Genomic DNA, 17,187 nt, shown 5'->3' on the forward strand with positions numbered 1-17,187 from the left:
ATTGTTAAAGCTAAGTTACAAATCCAAATCACACACACACACACACACACACACACACACACACACACACAAACACGCACATCATCCTCATCATCATTATCATCAACACGAAATAGTACTGTATTACAGTGAGTAAGAATATTTAGTCAAGAAATAAAGTAACTTAATTAAAGGACAATAATGGAAGTAACAACAACAACAACAAGAATAACCCCCGACAAAACAACGAAGCAGGGTAATTCTTAACTCAAAGCTTGTCTGCCATAAACAAGTCAATCAAAACTTACCATTGTTGAACGGGTGTTCGAGAAGTAACAACGTCTACCTCAGGAATGTATTACTCCTGTCACGACTCCTGTCACAAGCTCGCCTTTTATCTTCGTGCACTTTGTTGCAGTTTGGGACATTAATGAGGTATGAAACAAAAGGTAAGATACCATTATTGTGAAAGATCTATGAAGCAGAACGTGTTGAATGATATAGCAATTGATAGCATCTATTGAAACCGCCTCGCACGATAGCTGTCAGCTATATCGGTCTTTTGCATTAGATATGTATTTGTAATAAAATTACATGCATATTTTAAAATTGCAGTGATTAAAACAATTTTTAAGAAAAACACAAGTTATGACCTTAGTGCTAATTAAAAAAGGTTCAAATCACAAAGAAAGCATATTGGTCTTTATATTCTCAGATTAAGCGCTTACTTTTCTAACCAGGGATATTGTATGCTTTCACACGTTATCTCAGAATTCTGTCCTTATTTTTCTTAAAATGGCAAATTGCTCACCTTCCTGTAGAGCTGCTCACCACCGCGATGTGCTATACCTGTTTTTGTTTCCTAATGCTGAAGGTAGAACATATTCCTCTTTCAACAGTTGTTAGATTGTTGTTAGGTGTAATAAAGAACTACACTGCGTTATACATATATGACGGCCTGTAAAATAATCCAGTAAAGCGAGGTCGTTAAACATTGTTCAAAATATGAATACATATTTTATTTGAGCTGAACAAATGATTAAACTTAAGGATGTTCAAATGTTCTCTCTCTCTCTCTCTCTCTCTCTCTCTCTCCGCTCCGGTGGCATAATGGTTAGAGCGTCCGCCTCGGATGCGGAAGGTCGTGGGTTCGATCCGCGGCCGAGTCATACCAAAGACTTACTAAAAGGGTACTAACAGCTGCCTCGCTTGGCGCTCAGCATTAAGGGGTTAATGTTAGGACTGGTCGGCCTGGTGTCAGGATAATGTGACTGGGTGGGACATCATGCTACATGTCTGCGGCATGATGCCCCAGTGCTAGACATCACTATAAACTGCCACACTGCAGACATCGTAGCGATATGACTGAAAAATTGTTTAAGCTACGTTAAAGATCCAAATCTCTCTCTCTCTCTCTCTATCTCTCTCTCTCTCTCTCTCTCTCTCATCTAAATCAGTAACTACCAGGCAGACCGGGTATTCTTAAAACGTAATAGCCAGTAATGAGCATTTTCGATATATGCTGTGTCTGCAATTTTCCATGCTTGTTAAATTCGAACATCCTATTTTAAAGCCCTATCGTTATTTCGTTGTTAAATCCCTCCTTTGTTTAACATATTCCCCTTTTTAAAATGACCTCTTCCTTCATGAAATCTTATTTGATTTTGACTTTATACTTAGTATATGTTAAAATGTATTTGCATTCTAAATTGCAGGTAACATTGAATGTAGTCATATTGTCTGGGCCAACAAAAACGTGAGTTTGGATAACAAAAATATAGATCCAATGTGTCTGATGAAAAAAATTGTTCTAATATGATTTTTATTATTGAATGTGAATTATTTGGAAAGGAAGAATCTACTATGGGATAATTAACTTTCAGTATCCACTTGCCGCGACGGGCAGGCGATTTTCAAAGCTATCGTTAAGCCCAGGTTAAATATATTTGAGGAAGCACAAATAAAGTGAAGAAAGTTTCATGAAATTTTGTTAAGTATACTTATAGATATATATTTAGAGGGATATATGAACAATGCATAGAATTTATTATATTAAGATCTAACGATATAAGTTATAAATTGGGAGATAAAGGCACAAAGATTTTAAATCTAAAAAAAAATGTCAAAACACTCTAAAGGAAAATAGTTTAGATGATGGTACAAATATATTAGACCAAACAGATATCTTAAAAGCCCCCAAAACAGTTTTAAACGTAATTTTACAAAACTAGCATCGTTCAGCTTGATGTTAAGGGTATTCAATAAATTCAAACTTAGTCAAGAGGAAAAAGAATCATGCGAGATTCTACTTAAAGTGAATGAATACGACACGTCTCTGAAATAAATGGAAAAGAGGAAGATGTCCTGGATCATATGGATTTACTGCAGAGTTCAATAAATTCTTTTGGTAGACTATTGGGGGATTTCCATACAGATCAATAATTTATGAATATACTATAGGAAAACGTTCAAATTTTGAAACATACGGAGTCATCGAATATCTACCAAAGGAAGGAAAAGCAAAAGATTTATATAAAAAACAGGGGACTTATAAAATTGCTTTGGGAGCTATTACCGCTAGGATTAAAAAAAATTCTTTGATCAATGATCAGTGATCTTCAAAAAGGATTTATTAAAGGTAGATTCATTGTAATAAATGCCATTAAAAAATCTTAACTAACTTGATCGTTGTAGAAAAAACTCTATAATCCCTTAACTTTGGTGATCATTCTGTTTGTAAGTAGCTTCGACTCTGTTATAATAATTCTGAAACTTGTATTATAGACAATGGACATATGCCAGTATTTTTTACTTGAAAGAGGATGTCGTCAAGAAAATATTCATGCGTTTTATTTTCATTTATCATTGGTGTTGAGATTTTAGCTATAACTATAGAGCAAATGTGGATGTACGTACGGGGAATGATCTCTGACGTCAGTGAGAATAAATTAGGTCAATTTGGCGATGCCGCTTTTATTCTTCACAGTCGATCTCAATATTCTCTTTAAGCTACAATGAATTTCTTCGAAAGGGTTTGTTTATTGTCTTCACTTCAATCTATTATCTGGTCTTCAATCTATTATCTGTACTTCAATCTATTACCTTGACTTGTATCTATCATCTGGACTTAAATATGTTATCTGGACTTAAATATGCTATATGGACCTAAATCTATTATCTGGACTTAAATATGTTATTTAGAATTAAATCTATTATCTGGTCTTAAATGTAATATAACAAAAAAAAAACAAAGACCATTCGGGTTGGAAACAATATTTTTTCCAATGAAATAATATTTTCCGATATGGACCTAAACTGGTATTCTGAATTTGCACTCCTTGGCATCGATTTTTCTCCAGACTTGCAATAAATGGTGGAAAAAAAATTGTAGGAAGAAACTAACGAGGACAAAACGAATATTGGCAAGCAGACGTCAAGAACATCTTTAGCACTAGGTAAAGTAATTGTTTTGTAAAATTTCTTATTCTGCTCATATTCAGACATATTTCTGACCACTTAAAATCCATCAGCAAACATTAAAGCAGAACTAAATCGTATCTGTTTAATGTTTGCATGGGTGGGTGCATGGGTGGTAGAGTAGAAAGATATATATTTGATGTTCTAGCAATCCCCTAGAATAAGGGAGGATTGAATATGATACACATTTATTCATTCATTAGGCATATTAATATAATTCACGATAAAAGATTACTGGAAAATGAGGATGAAGCGTGGCAGAACCTAGTCAATGCAGCTCTATTCATACATGTTAAGGACATTTGGATTTTAAAGGAGAGGGAACCAGAAGAATTTGCTAAGCTCGTTATAAGCAGTTTTTTGGATTGATTTAATCTGGGCAGTATCGCATTTGTAAGAGGAATACTATAGTATAAATGAGTCTTTGTCCCCGAGTTTTTAAAATTTTGTTCCGCTAAGTATGTTGTACCAATAAAACTCCTGCAAAGAAACCATCATTTTTGAGGTTCTTAACGATTTAGTTGATGATCCCGGTAATTTAATACCTTTTGAAATGATAAAAAGAAAAATATGGATTCGTTCATTTGGACCCACATCACAAATATTACTTCCTGATCAGTACCAACGAATGTAGACCTAGTCGTTTTTTTAATAATTCTTCCGCACTTTTTGTGATGAAACATGAGTTAGATTTCGGCAATATTGGTATTGATTTAAAGGAAATTGTGTTTATTCCTCAAAATGTGAACATTATGGCGTGATTGTCCCTTTGTGGTTTTGTAACATTGTACAGTGAGTAATGAGGCATTGTTGCTGGTCTCAAAGTAAAGTCTGTGACCGTTCTTTTATTTACAATATATCATCTCAAAAAGAAATGATGGTTAACCTATGGTAAGAACTTCACAGTGACTTCATCTTGGAATGTATTTTGGATGATTATATGCTTGATTAGGATTTAGCCACACAGGGAAGTTCAGTAATGAGAAACAAATGTAGTGACTATAAAGGAGAAAGAATTGTGACCCTAGTCATGTCAGTGACAAGACCATACAAGGATAAATTGAAATCCCCCAAGTTTATTATTATAAGTAGACACATGAAATTTTGATCGCTTGTGTATATTGACTTTAAAAATGAACTGTCATAATAAAAATCTAAATGTTTAAATTTTTCTCACAAATTTTAATCGTTAAAATTTTGAAATATAAATACATGATATCACATAGTACATATGCTAACTTTATTCAGACTTCGTATTACACACTTAATATAACTATAATGGTATCTACATGCTATCACTACTACACATTACAAGCTAATTTTGTACAGACTTACTGTTACTAAATACCTCTATGATGTCTGTACAAATATCTCTTTGATGTTATCTAGATGATATAATTTGGCACATATACTTTTTTATATATACTTCGTATTACACAATAAATATCACTATACATGTTCTCAAAGTGTTACCAAATCTGACATTAATTAGCACAACAAATAACATAGGCCATCTTCTGCAGTTACATAATGTGCTGGCATATCTGAGTCAGTGCAGTTTGTTTTGATTAATTAGAAGAAAATACAACATACACCCTGATTTGCCAGAGTATTGTGCAGTGGCAGGACAGGATCCGTGTTGCTTGCATCTGGATCTGACAAGCCCACAAGGGTATATGGTACATGGATACAAATTACTGCAATGTTAGCATATTTGATTGGTGTATATGGTACATGTATACAAATTACTGTAATGTTAGCATATTTGATTTGGTGTACATGGTACATGGATACAAATTACTGTAATGTTAGCATATTTGATTGGTGTACATGGTGCATGTGTACAAAATTACTGTAAGGTTAGCATATTTGATTGGTGTACATGGTGCATGTGTACAAAATTACTGTAATGTTAACATATTTGATTGGTGTACATGGTACATGGATACAAATTACTGTAATGTTAGCATATTTGATTGGTGTACATGGTGCATGTGTACAAATTATTGTAATGTTAGCATATTTGATTGGTGTATATGGTACATGTGTACAAAATTACTGTTATGTTAACATATTTGACAGGTGTACATGGTGCATGTGTACAAAATTGCTGTAAGGTTAGCATATTTGATTGGTGTACATGGTGCATGTGTACAAAATTACTGTAATGTTAGCATATTTGTTGTACATGGTGCATGTGTACAAATTACTGTAATGTTAGCATATTTGATTGGTGTACATGGTGCATGTGTACAAAATTACTGTAAGGTTAGCATATTTGATTGGTGTATATGGTACATGGATACAAATTACTGTAATGTTAGCATATCTGATTGGTGTATGTGGTCCATGGGTACAAATTACTGTTATGTTGGCATATCTGATTGGTGTACATGGTCCATGGTTACAAATTACTGTAATGTTAACATATCTGATTGGTGTACATGGTCCATGGATACAAATTACTGTAATGTTAGCATATTTATTGGTGTACATGGTCCATGTATACAAATTATGGTACATGTATTAAAAAAATGACTGTAATGTTAACATATTTGATTAGTGTATGTGTTACATGGATACAAATTACTGTAATGTTGGCATATCTGATTAGTGTATATGGTACATGGATACAAATTACTGTAATGTTGGCATATCTGATTAGTGTATGTGTTACATGTATACAAATTACTGTAATGTTGGCATATCTGGTTAGTGTATATGGTACATGGATACAAATTACTGTAATGTTGGCATATCTGATTAGTGTATGTGTTACATGTATACAAATTACTGTAATGTTGGCATATCTGATTAGTGTATGTGTTACATGGATACAAATTACTGTAATGTTAGCATATTTGATTAGTATATGTGTTACATGTATACAAATTACTGTAATGTTGGCATATCTGATTAGTGTATGTGTTACATGGATACAAATTACTGTAATGTTGGCATATTTGATTGTTGTACATGGTCCATGGATACAAATTATGGTACATGTATTAAAAAAATGACTGTAATGTTAACATATTTGATTGGTCCATTATTCTTGCCTTCTCTTTTGTGCCTGAAGAATGGATCTTGGCTCTCAAAAATTGCTGTAGAATGAACATTCTTTTGTGCACATGAAAACGAGATTTTGAATAAACATATTTTACACATATATTTGTTTTTTAAACTACTGTAAAATCTAAATAATAAGGGTTTATGTGAAATAGGCATATATCAAAATAAAAATGCACACCAGCCCTTTATCCCCTAAACTTATTGTGGCAAAATTAAGCACATGTTTGTCTGTACAAGAAAAAAAGTCTTCAACGCACCATTAGTAATTTTTTATGATCATTATGCTCTTATTAAGCAATACACTTGATCAGTTAAGTGTTTACATACATTTTTCTGTTACTGTTTTTCAATCTTGCTATTTTTACCTTTCTTTTTTCGATCATGTTACATTACGTGCTGTTAGATCTTGGAGATAAAAATGATTCTTGAAACTTGACAAATAGCTGCATTGTGATGCATTTCACTTTCAAAAAGCATGTACCGAAAATAATCATACTTTTGCCAATTTAAAAAAAAAACTTGTTATCCATATTTTACATTATATGCTAAATTTATTATTTTCTTTATATTTAAATAATCAGGCCAATTCTGAATGTTATTTGTTGCAATTCTTGTGTGATATTTTATGCTCTTTTGTGTAATATTTTAGTTTTAGTTTTTACACTATGCTTTGAGTATTGTACCATTCGTGTGATTCTGTAATGTAATCAACAGGTGATGAGGGGTTGTATATAAATGAAACTTGATAAACATGTGTTAAGATACTGTATTGTCTGTAATATTTTAGTACACTTTTTATTAAATTGTTGTCAATAAATTACTCTTTATTACTTATTTCTGTATGTATAGTTTACTTATGGGGAAAATATTGATAACATTCGTTAGCTGCTTTTAAGCACACAAATTTTAGAATTTTGCTTTTTAAATTCAGTGCAAGAAATTAAAGGAAACAGTTTAATTCTCAAGCCGTTTGTTCCCCAAAAATTAGAAAGTAAATAAAAAAGGGGGACAATACAAGGCAGAATCTACACTATATTTGTCCTTGTAGCAATTCTTTATTAACGCATCTAGATTCTGGGCATCAGAATATGTTACTGCCATTGATGACCAGTCGAAATCATAGTCAGAATAAGAGTCTGGATCCTCATCTATTGCCTTATCATCAATAATATAATCATAACTAGACCCCATCTCCAATGATGAGGCTCTCGGATTAGAGTTCAGATGCACATGGAAATAGGTCTGCAGAAAGAAGACTTCCAGCAGTGGATTGCTGGAACTGGATCAAATGCATCCACGTCAGCAGATTACAGCTGGACAGTCAACATCATCGTCCTGGACTTCACGTGCATCCTGCTTCCATATTTCAATCGAATTCTGTAACCGAATAATCTATCAAACACAGCTGTCGTTTGATCGTGTCATATTCTTTTTATGTAGTTCTGTTTTCCTTGGCTGTCTTTTAGCCTCACGTGGCTTGGAGACATACAAATACCTCTACATGTTCATTTTGGGAATTGAAAGTAGCACGTGTCATCAGACCTCGCATAGACGCAAACGTGTTTCTAACTGGAGTTACTAGCGGATACTGAACGTAGTCTAAATGCGAGTTATTTATCGTCTCTCCTCACCCAAATTCACGAGTGATCATCAGAAACAATTCCCACTATTTATTTGTCACTTAAAATATACAATTTGTAAATTAAACTTACTCGATATATCTAAAAGTCCAATTGGTCAGATGAACTGTTTACATATTTTTCTCAGTCTGCCGTGAAATCAGCTGGCAACGAACTGGTGGGCTGGTGGCATTTTCACACACTACCTATGTTTAAAGATTTTTTGCTCCAATTTTATATTAACAACCCTGGCCTATCACAGTATCTTTTTTTTACCATATATTCAGTATGGTCTTCCCTTTGTTAAAATTATAGTACAAAATAGGTACACTGAATTAAGCCTTTGCTTACTTCTGTTGTTAATGTTTCCTACGGTTAATATTTTTTTTAACTGTACATGAAAATGCTGAACAAAATTAAGACCTATTAAATACGAAAATATCATAATGTCTTAAAACTTACAGATAATATAGTCACAGGAGCAAAAGCACGGTGCTTGCATCAGAAGCTGAATTAAATACCTACATTTATAAATTGTAATAGTTCTAGCTGTCTTCTTTATAAATTGTAATACTGTAAAGCTGTCTACTTTTACAACACTAATATTGTATAGCTGTCTTCTTTTACAACACTAATATTCTGTAGCTGTCTACTTTTACAACACTAATAATGTATAACTGTCTTTGTCAACACTAATATTCTACAGCAGTTTTCTTTTACAACACTGTTTATGTTATATTATGGTGTTGACATGTTCCTGTATTTCTGAGCTAAAACTGGCTACTTCTAAAGATAATCAAGAAGCTGGAAGTGTGCTGAATGGTCGTTTTGAAAATAGTTGAAAAATGTAGCATTTCGACGATGTGAAAAAATATATGAACCAATATCAATATCTTGACAACAACTGATTAAAAATTTTATTGCAGTTGCAAGTTTTCTCTGATCATATTAACATTAAGTCGTCACCCGAACAAAAACTTTGTCCATCTATAATCCATATACACGAAAGGAAAAGACTCTTCCCAATCCTTAACCTTACGTTTATAAAATTGAAAGGTAATATGTCTCACGTTTTGCAGATCTATACTTTTGCAACTCTTGGTAAATGATCGTGTCTGTGTCTATGTTACGTGTAGTGTTACGAGTCTATGCTCTTAAAATAAGTAATAGAAAAGAGTGAAGACAACAAGCTTTGTAAAATTAACAAATAATTTATATCGTTCCACTACAAAGTAAAAACAAAAATAAGAAAAAGAACTTACGGCATTGCGAATTAAATCCAAATTGCAATCCAAGAATTAAATCACAAGTCTTATAAATGAAAATTCCTAAGTGAATCACAGTTCAAATCCCGATGAGAGGTGATGACGTATGTAATAGTCAGCGTTGTACTGATGTGTCAACATTCTCTTGTTAAATCACGGAAAATATTATTCCAGTTTTTGAATTCCGTATAAATTCAAGTAAATGTATTTGTCCAAGAATTATCATAGCACCTTTGTATTTCCAGGGAAAATAAACTTGAAATGCAATAATTTGAAGAAAATAAAAACTCAGCCCAAACTGGACACAACGTAAAACAACTTATCCTCCCAAGTGTTTAAAGCACGACTGATACAATTCATATCATAATTATAGGTTACTGCATTTGTATGGGAAAATATGAACGAGTTTTGGGATGGAATACTGCACGAACTTGTGAGTGCAGTATATCCTTCCGACAAAACGAGTTCATATTTTCCCATACAAATGCAGTAACCTTTTTTATTATATGTTCATTTGTTTATTTTACCTAAGGTTTAATTATATAAACAAAATACACTACAAGAAACAACGTAAATGAATGAATGCCGTATTCCAAACTAAATACACAACCGCAGATTTGTCATTACACAATGACATTATTATTAATGTGCACATAACTCCGCCCCGACAAATTTGAACTTAGTCGCGCGCTCCACATAACTTTCGAAAGAAAATGGCATGTCTAGTTAAAATTGAAATTTGCAGTCATATTGTGAATGAATGCGCATTGCAACAACTGTTCCATTTGATCTGGAATTAATACATTTTGGTATTTTGTTTCGATTCGACGAAAGTTTGTGATTTTGGACTTGATTCATTTGTGCAAGTTATACATGAAATACATCGGATTGAAGTGGCGGGGGATAAGCGAGTTTACGTCTATAAATGTGTTTCTGTTTCTGTCATTGAATGTTTGAAATCATAATGTGGGAAAAATATGAAGTGTTTCATTTGCAATTATCAAAAAGACGCTATGGAATTTAATGCTCATTTCATTTTGAGTGCAGTAAGGAGGATGCAATTGCACTTATCATCGAAATTACAGCACAATTTCGAAATGTGTAATCCAGATTGAAAACCGATGACATGGCTCATGTGATTCGGATTTGCAGAATTAAGAAAATACATTTTGAGGAAATTCAGGATGTAAAACTGTAAGTATATTTTATTTTGCCATTCTTATCACCAGCTAAAGAAGACAGTATATGCCTTGTCACTTGTATGTTATTTGTAAGGACCTTATCTTCCGTCTTTTATATAATGTAGCTAGCCTGAATCCGTAACATTGTATCAACGCGGAATGTGCCAAAACAGCTGGTAAGTGGCAGTCCACGAAACATCTGTTTTAGTTCATTCAGAAACAAATTTAAACAACCACAACGTAAATAGCATCTTACGCGAGTGTACATGATTTGTGTACAAATCAAAAGTGCTGTCGTCTGCGTCATTATTTGTTTACAACAGAAAGTAGTTCCTTTATGCACGTGAATGCTATATGTGTATTGTCGCGCGCGTTCAGTATCGGGGAATACTGAACGATTCTGACAATGTAAAGTTAACGGGGAAAACAATTGAGCATATAAGAACATCAGTTATGAGACTAACTAAAACGCAAAGCATATTTTTGGATGGGGGCCAAAAGTTCATCTTTCTGGAAAAAAATAAGCTTGTTTATCAATTTACACATGTTTGATGTCACGTAATCAAGGCATGACACTAATTCAACTTAATGATCCTTACTCTGAGAAGGATAATAAATTATTTTTTTAAACAGTTGTTTACTAAAACTGTCACTGATTTTAAAACAAGGTCAGCATCTAGATAGAATGTTTCTATTATTAGCTGTTTACATGGAAAATAAAAAAAATTACAAAAATCAGTCAGGTCAAACAAAACTAACCTCTGTTCTGGACAATATCAAATCCAGTAAACAATATTACATTGCAATGACATGTAATGGAATTTTTAAAAAAATTAAAACTAGCAAACAAACAATTAAATTACATATACATAAGAGTAGTTTTTATTCAAGACGATACATTTTATGATCTTCTACACAGGTATAAAATTATATTTTAAGGTATTAAGAGTTTAGATTACATCTGATCTATAAATAGTTGTTGATGTAGGTTTTTATGACTATTATCAGCAACATTAATAATAAGACTTGTTTACTAGTTTAGGGTTATTTCCCATTGGATGGCTTAGATCAGGTGGTTTCTTGGAAGAATTGAAGTTTTTTCCCATTGGATGGGTTAGGTCACATGAATAGGTACTTTCAAATATGTGATTGAGTAGTAAGATCTGTCAGGTGGGGTATATTACGACACTAAGTCGTGATAGACTCTTGAAGGTGAATATAAGGAAAGAACTGAGCGATCAGATTCAGTCCTATTTTGCAGTCATTCTTATTTTTGTATTATTTTTATTTTTTGGTTCTTGTTCTAATATCAAGGCTGCATACGTGTTTTGTTCTATTTAGATATTATTTGAAATTAAACATTTGTTTGGATTATTAAATGAAAATAAAAAGTGCTCATTGGAGTATAATATTATTCTTGAACTATTGTTAAATATTCAAAGTGAGTTATGGACAACACCATTTTGACACGTCATGACTGATGTCGGGCCAGTATATTCGTGAATCTGAAATTTATATGGGAAATTTAATTCTTTTGGACTTTAATTGAACTTTTAAGGATTATTTTGAATTTAATTCATAATACTAAGTTCCTCTTATATTTTCATTTTATAACTTTGATAATTAAATTCCCAATCGATAGTTTATAGTGTTTTATTTTTCGACAACAAGAAGCATGTACTTTGTCTTATAGGGATAAATGTACGTCATTTTTGTTTGCGTCCTCTATAGGTGGGAAATTGTAACTAAGGGGAAGTAACAGCGTTGTATACTTCTATTTCGAGTAGTTAAATTGTTATTTCTTCTTCACACTTGATAACTTTTTTGTTCTTTTTGTGCGAGTATAACTATTTTTAATCATGTAATGCAAATCTGATATAAATAGGAAAATGTTGGAGTATGGCCGGTGACCTTTAAATTTGTTTTAAAATAAATATGATTTTGCTTTTTACTGTTTCTTAGTTTGTGATCATATAGCCGTGACACAAAATGGGTGCTCGTCCTGTATACGGTTTTTAGAAATGAATTGAAATTGACATTTGAAACTTTCAATTCCTTTTGTTACGGAAATTTCTTTGTCCCTGATTGTTTTATTCTGCATAGTGGAACCAACAATCTTTGACAATGGTATCTAGGATGGAGAGTTTTGTTTCGAATCCGAACCAGCAAGGGTTGCAGTGTTTAAAAAACGATGAGTTGTTGGAGCTTGTCAGCCACTATTGTCTTTCGGACGTAAAACCGAATTTAAAACTGGAAATTTCAATAACTTTGATCAAGTATTTGGTGGAAAGGAAAGTTTTGATGTAAGTGCTATGGAATTAATTAGTGAACTTTTCCTGGCTCTGAAATGAAAGAATAGAACTGAAATTAAATAAGCAAAGAAACTTTCAGCTTCAAATGCAAAAAGAAAAAAGAGATATGCAAAATGCAACACGAAGAAAGAGAAATACAAATGAAATTATAAATCCAACAAGAGGAGAAAGAGATGCAAGTGAAATTGCAAATGCAAAAGGAAAAATAAACAGAGAAGGAGAAGAGCGGCAAATGCAGATGGAAATGTAAAAGGAAGAAAGAGAGTTAGGAATGCAATTGAAAATTAAAGAATTAGATCTGGCAAGCAGAAAGTACTCTCCTCACTAAAGCTGATTCTGCAGAGGTACTAACTTGATACCATTTTAAAATGGGGTCCTTATGAGAAATTGGAGACCACCTGAGGTACCCGCTGGTGATGAGTTGTCCGTGAGCTATCAAATTGTTGTTCCTAAGTCTAATAGGCAGGAAATTCTTAGTTTAGGCCATGAAACTCATTAGGTTGGTCATTTAGAAGTTTATAAAAATTACCAAAAATCGTGTCTCATTTTTGTTAGCAGAAAATTATAAGTGATGTTTCCAAATATTGTAGATCTTGTTTTATTTGTCGATTGGTCAGTTTTAGTTCTTTTGAACCATGTTTTGGACAAATGATTCATGGACCATTATAGTTGTTAACAGAAAGACTTGTTGGATTCCGATATTAATCTTTTTGATTTTATCTGTGATTGTGAAGTAGTTAGATTAAGTCTGCTGTCTAGTAATCAAAAATACAATTAAGTCAGAACGAAACTACAAAGATAAGAACTTTTCAATCTTGTGATAAAGTTATGTCTCTCTTCCTTCCCAATACTTCAAAATCTTCTTCAGGTTAGATAGTGTGGTCCTTATAAAGTTAAAAAGTAAGTGATCTAAATTATATCAACACTCCTGGAAGGTGGAAACAGAAATAACTCTGTCACCCTCCATGTAGATATGTTGAAGGAGTATGTTTATCGACATAGCCTTGTTAATCATTCAGTACGTTTAATTATTCCTGTCCCACGCGGAGACGATTTAAATAACCAGTCGTCAGAGTTCTGAAATTGTTAAGAATCTGGACAAGAAACTTTCACATCTACAGAGACAGGAAAAGAATGAATTAAAGCAGCTAATATGTTAATAAGAACACATGTATTCAAATGCTCTTACTCGAACAAACCGACTATACCATGATGCTGAAAATTATAGATTCTAAACCTGTAAAACAGCACCTATACAGGATAAATCCTCTCAAGAAGTAATGTTTGATTAAAGGAAATTGAATATTGTTTGAGAATTACTTTATTGAATCAAGCAAAAGCAACCAGAGTTCGCCTTGTATACTTCTATCGAAACCAGATAATTACTTCCATATGTGCACTGACTATACAGAAGTGAACAGTTTCACCAAAACAGATTAATTTCCAATACAAAAATTTGATTACTGTATTGACAGAGTTTGAAATGCAAAATATGTCACCAAGTTTGACATGTTAAAATGGTTCTGGCATATTTCTACTTAGAGATAGAGCAAAGGATATTTCAGCCTTTGCAACTCTAGAACTACTCAAGCAATATAAAGTGATGTCATTTGATATGAGAAATTCTCCCTCTACATTCCAGCATATATGTCAATGACGTCATTTTATACAACGATTATTGGAAAGATCACATGGAAACTGTCCAGAAGTTATTTGTTAGCTTGAGTGAAGCAAATTTGACAAATAATTTCAGTAAAAGTGAGTTTTGCAGAGGTTGCGTCATCATTAGGACATATTGTGGGCCATGGTTCAGTTAAGCCTGTGGAAGCTAAGGTTAAGGTTATCTCTGAATTCCCCGTGCCTATCAGTAAAAAGCAACTGATTCGATTTTTTAGTACGGCTGTATATTATGTGAAATTTGCTCAAATTTTTCCATAATTGTTGTGCCCTCACCAATTTATTGAGTAAATTTTTCAGTGGTCTGAAAAATGTAAGGAGGTGTTCGATAAATTAAAGGCCATACTTAAACGTTCACCAGTTCTTTCAGCTCCAGATTTCAATAAACCATTTAAAATGTCTGTTGATGCAAGTGATGTAAGGATTGGTGGTGTATTAACTCGGAAGACAAAAATGGCGTTGATTATCCAGTACGCTATTTACCTAAAAAAAAGTTAAATTATTTCACTATCGGAAAGAAGTGCATGGCTTTAATGTTGGCTTTAAAACACTTTGAAGTGCATCACAATCCCCTTACTTTCATCAACAAAGTGAAAAATAAAATTCAGAGATTTTTGGGGTAGAGTTCTATGTGGCAAGGATACAAAATCGACATTCGGTACATCAAAGGAAAAGAAAACGTATTCGCATATGAACTTTCATGTGTAAAGGAGATTTATTTTACATTATTTTTTACATATTTTTGTACATTCGTTACATATATTCCAGTGTAATTTCATTAATATTATCATTTCTGTGTTTGATTAATATGCAAAAAGAAAGCTTTAATGCAAAAATCTTTCTTTTAATCGTGAGGGGAAGTGTGATGTGTAGCTATATATTTTGTGACTCCTGGTACATGATAATGTTTATTTTTTTGTAATTTGTATTCATGCCTAAATTGCAGTGATTATCTGTATCTGGATTTGGCGTACATGCATAGGGTCTATTTTAAGATGTAACGAACTTAAAATTGCGTCATATCTATAAATATATGCCTACGTATGTGTTCACAGTAACTAATAGTCAAATTATTAGTAAATACGTGGACAAGATTTTGCCTTTTTCACATTGGACAGGTGGTATCTTATTATAATTAAGTTAATTCCTATTGGACGAGTTAGGTCTCATTAATACATATTTTAAAATAGACTGAGTAGTAAGATCTGTCATGTGTGGTATATTGCGACATATAGTCGTAAGAGGTTCTTGAATGTGTATATAAGGAGAGAACTGAGCAATCCGATTGCATTCCTATTTTGGAGTCGCTCTTATTTTTTGTGCATCTGTTGTAACACCATGTCTGCAGACTTGTTTTATGTTGTACTTTTTAAGAGGGGGGAAACATTTCGTGTGGAAATAGAAAGTACTCATTGGAATGTAATATTATTCTGGAACTAGTGTGAATTACTGAAAGTTGTACTGGACAACGCTATTTTGACGTCATGATTATTGGCGGACCTGTACATTTCCGGTTGTGAAATTTTATATGGAATTTACCATTCTTTTTTTAATTTAATAGAACATTTTCAGGATTAATGTCAAATCCTCTCATATTTTCATCTGTAACTTTGATAATTAAAGTATTTGTTAAGCTTTATAAAAGTTAATGGTTTTGGTTCTTTCTGTTACTTTGTTTATGACCTACAGTCCTAACAGTATACAATTTAATGATATTTGGAACAAAATAATCTAAAATAATGTCACTAAAGGATCACCTACCGTAGCTGACACAACGTGGTGTTGGCTTCGTCTGTTGACAGCAGTGACATTAGCAAATCTCATGTTCCAGCGTTGAACTTAAATCGGTTGACCAACGGATATCGCCGATCAAGATCGGATTAATTCGTATGCAAGTGAGAAACGGCTGCGTTTCTCGCTTTGAGGAAGAAATTACATTACTAATAATGTAATAAATTGCCGATATTATCTAGTTTAGTTTTAAAGGCACCCAACGATGGGGAGGATGAAGTGCAACAAGAGTAGCGGCGAAACATGGACCAGAATAGATTTTACTGTACATTAATGCGCCGTCATACTTCCGAGGCATAGTTATGTCTGCCACAAATAGAATCAGATCACAGTTAACTAGATCCGGTTACTTCTGGTTCAAGACTTTTTAGAATATGAGCTTATGGTGTGGTTGTCTGTGTATGTTTTGGCGACGGTGCACAGTGAGTAATAAGGTCTTGGTGATGATCCGGAACTGAAATCTGTGTTCTATTGCACGTAACTTTGTTTACAGTCCAGTGTCTCAAAGAAATGCCGGTGAACATATGACAAGAACTTCCCTGTGAAGTCATCTTTGAAGGTATTTTAGATTTACATGATTTCTATTGATTGTCACACAGTGGGAATTTCAGTACTAAGAAACAAATGTAGATAATATATAGTAAATTTAATTGTGTTCTAGGTCCAAATAGGTTATTCCGAATACATACGAAGGTGTTTTATATAAAATTCAGGAGATCCTCTTTGATCGTATCGAGCACCTGCTACATGGAAGGAATCTCGTGTCTGGCGTAAACAAAGGCGCGAAGCAATGATAATAAATGACAAGCAGCAG

At 33.0% G+C, this 17,187-nt stretch overlaps 1 protein-coding gene across 3 annotated transcripts in view; it reads right to left on the minus strand.

Moving 5' to 3' along the window:
* The window catches only part of LOC149794606 (uncharacterized), a 42,800-nt gene extending 26,379 nt beyond the window's left edge, over positions 1-16,421 (minus strand). The window contains exons 1-2 of one of the 3 annotated variants that reach the window (XM_089966608.1): positions 791-927; positions 288-386 (exon numbers count right to left, since the gene is read on the minus strand). In XM_089966608.1, coding sequence (XP_089822734.1) covers positions 288-290 — 3 coding nt within the window. In that variant the 5' untranslated portion in view covers positions 291-386; positions 791-927. Of the gene's footprint in view, positions 1-287; positions 928-16,339 lie in introns of those variants that run through there. The other 2 variants (XM_089966606.1, XM_089966607.1) reach the window with 2 other exon arrangements.
* Positions 16,422-17,187: the final 766 nt, after the last annotated feature.

This window comes from Sinohyriopsis cumingii, chromosome 8 (genome assembly GCF_028554795.1).
Source record: "Sinohyriopsis cumingii isolate HCF-2022 chromosome 8, ASM2855479v2, whole genome shotgun sequence".
Taxonomy (NCBI): Eukaryota; Metazoa; Mollusca; class Bivalvia; order Unionida; family Unionidae; genus Sinohyriopsis; species Sinohyriopsis cumingii.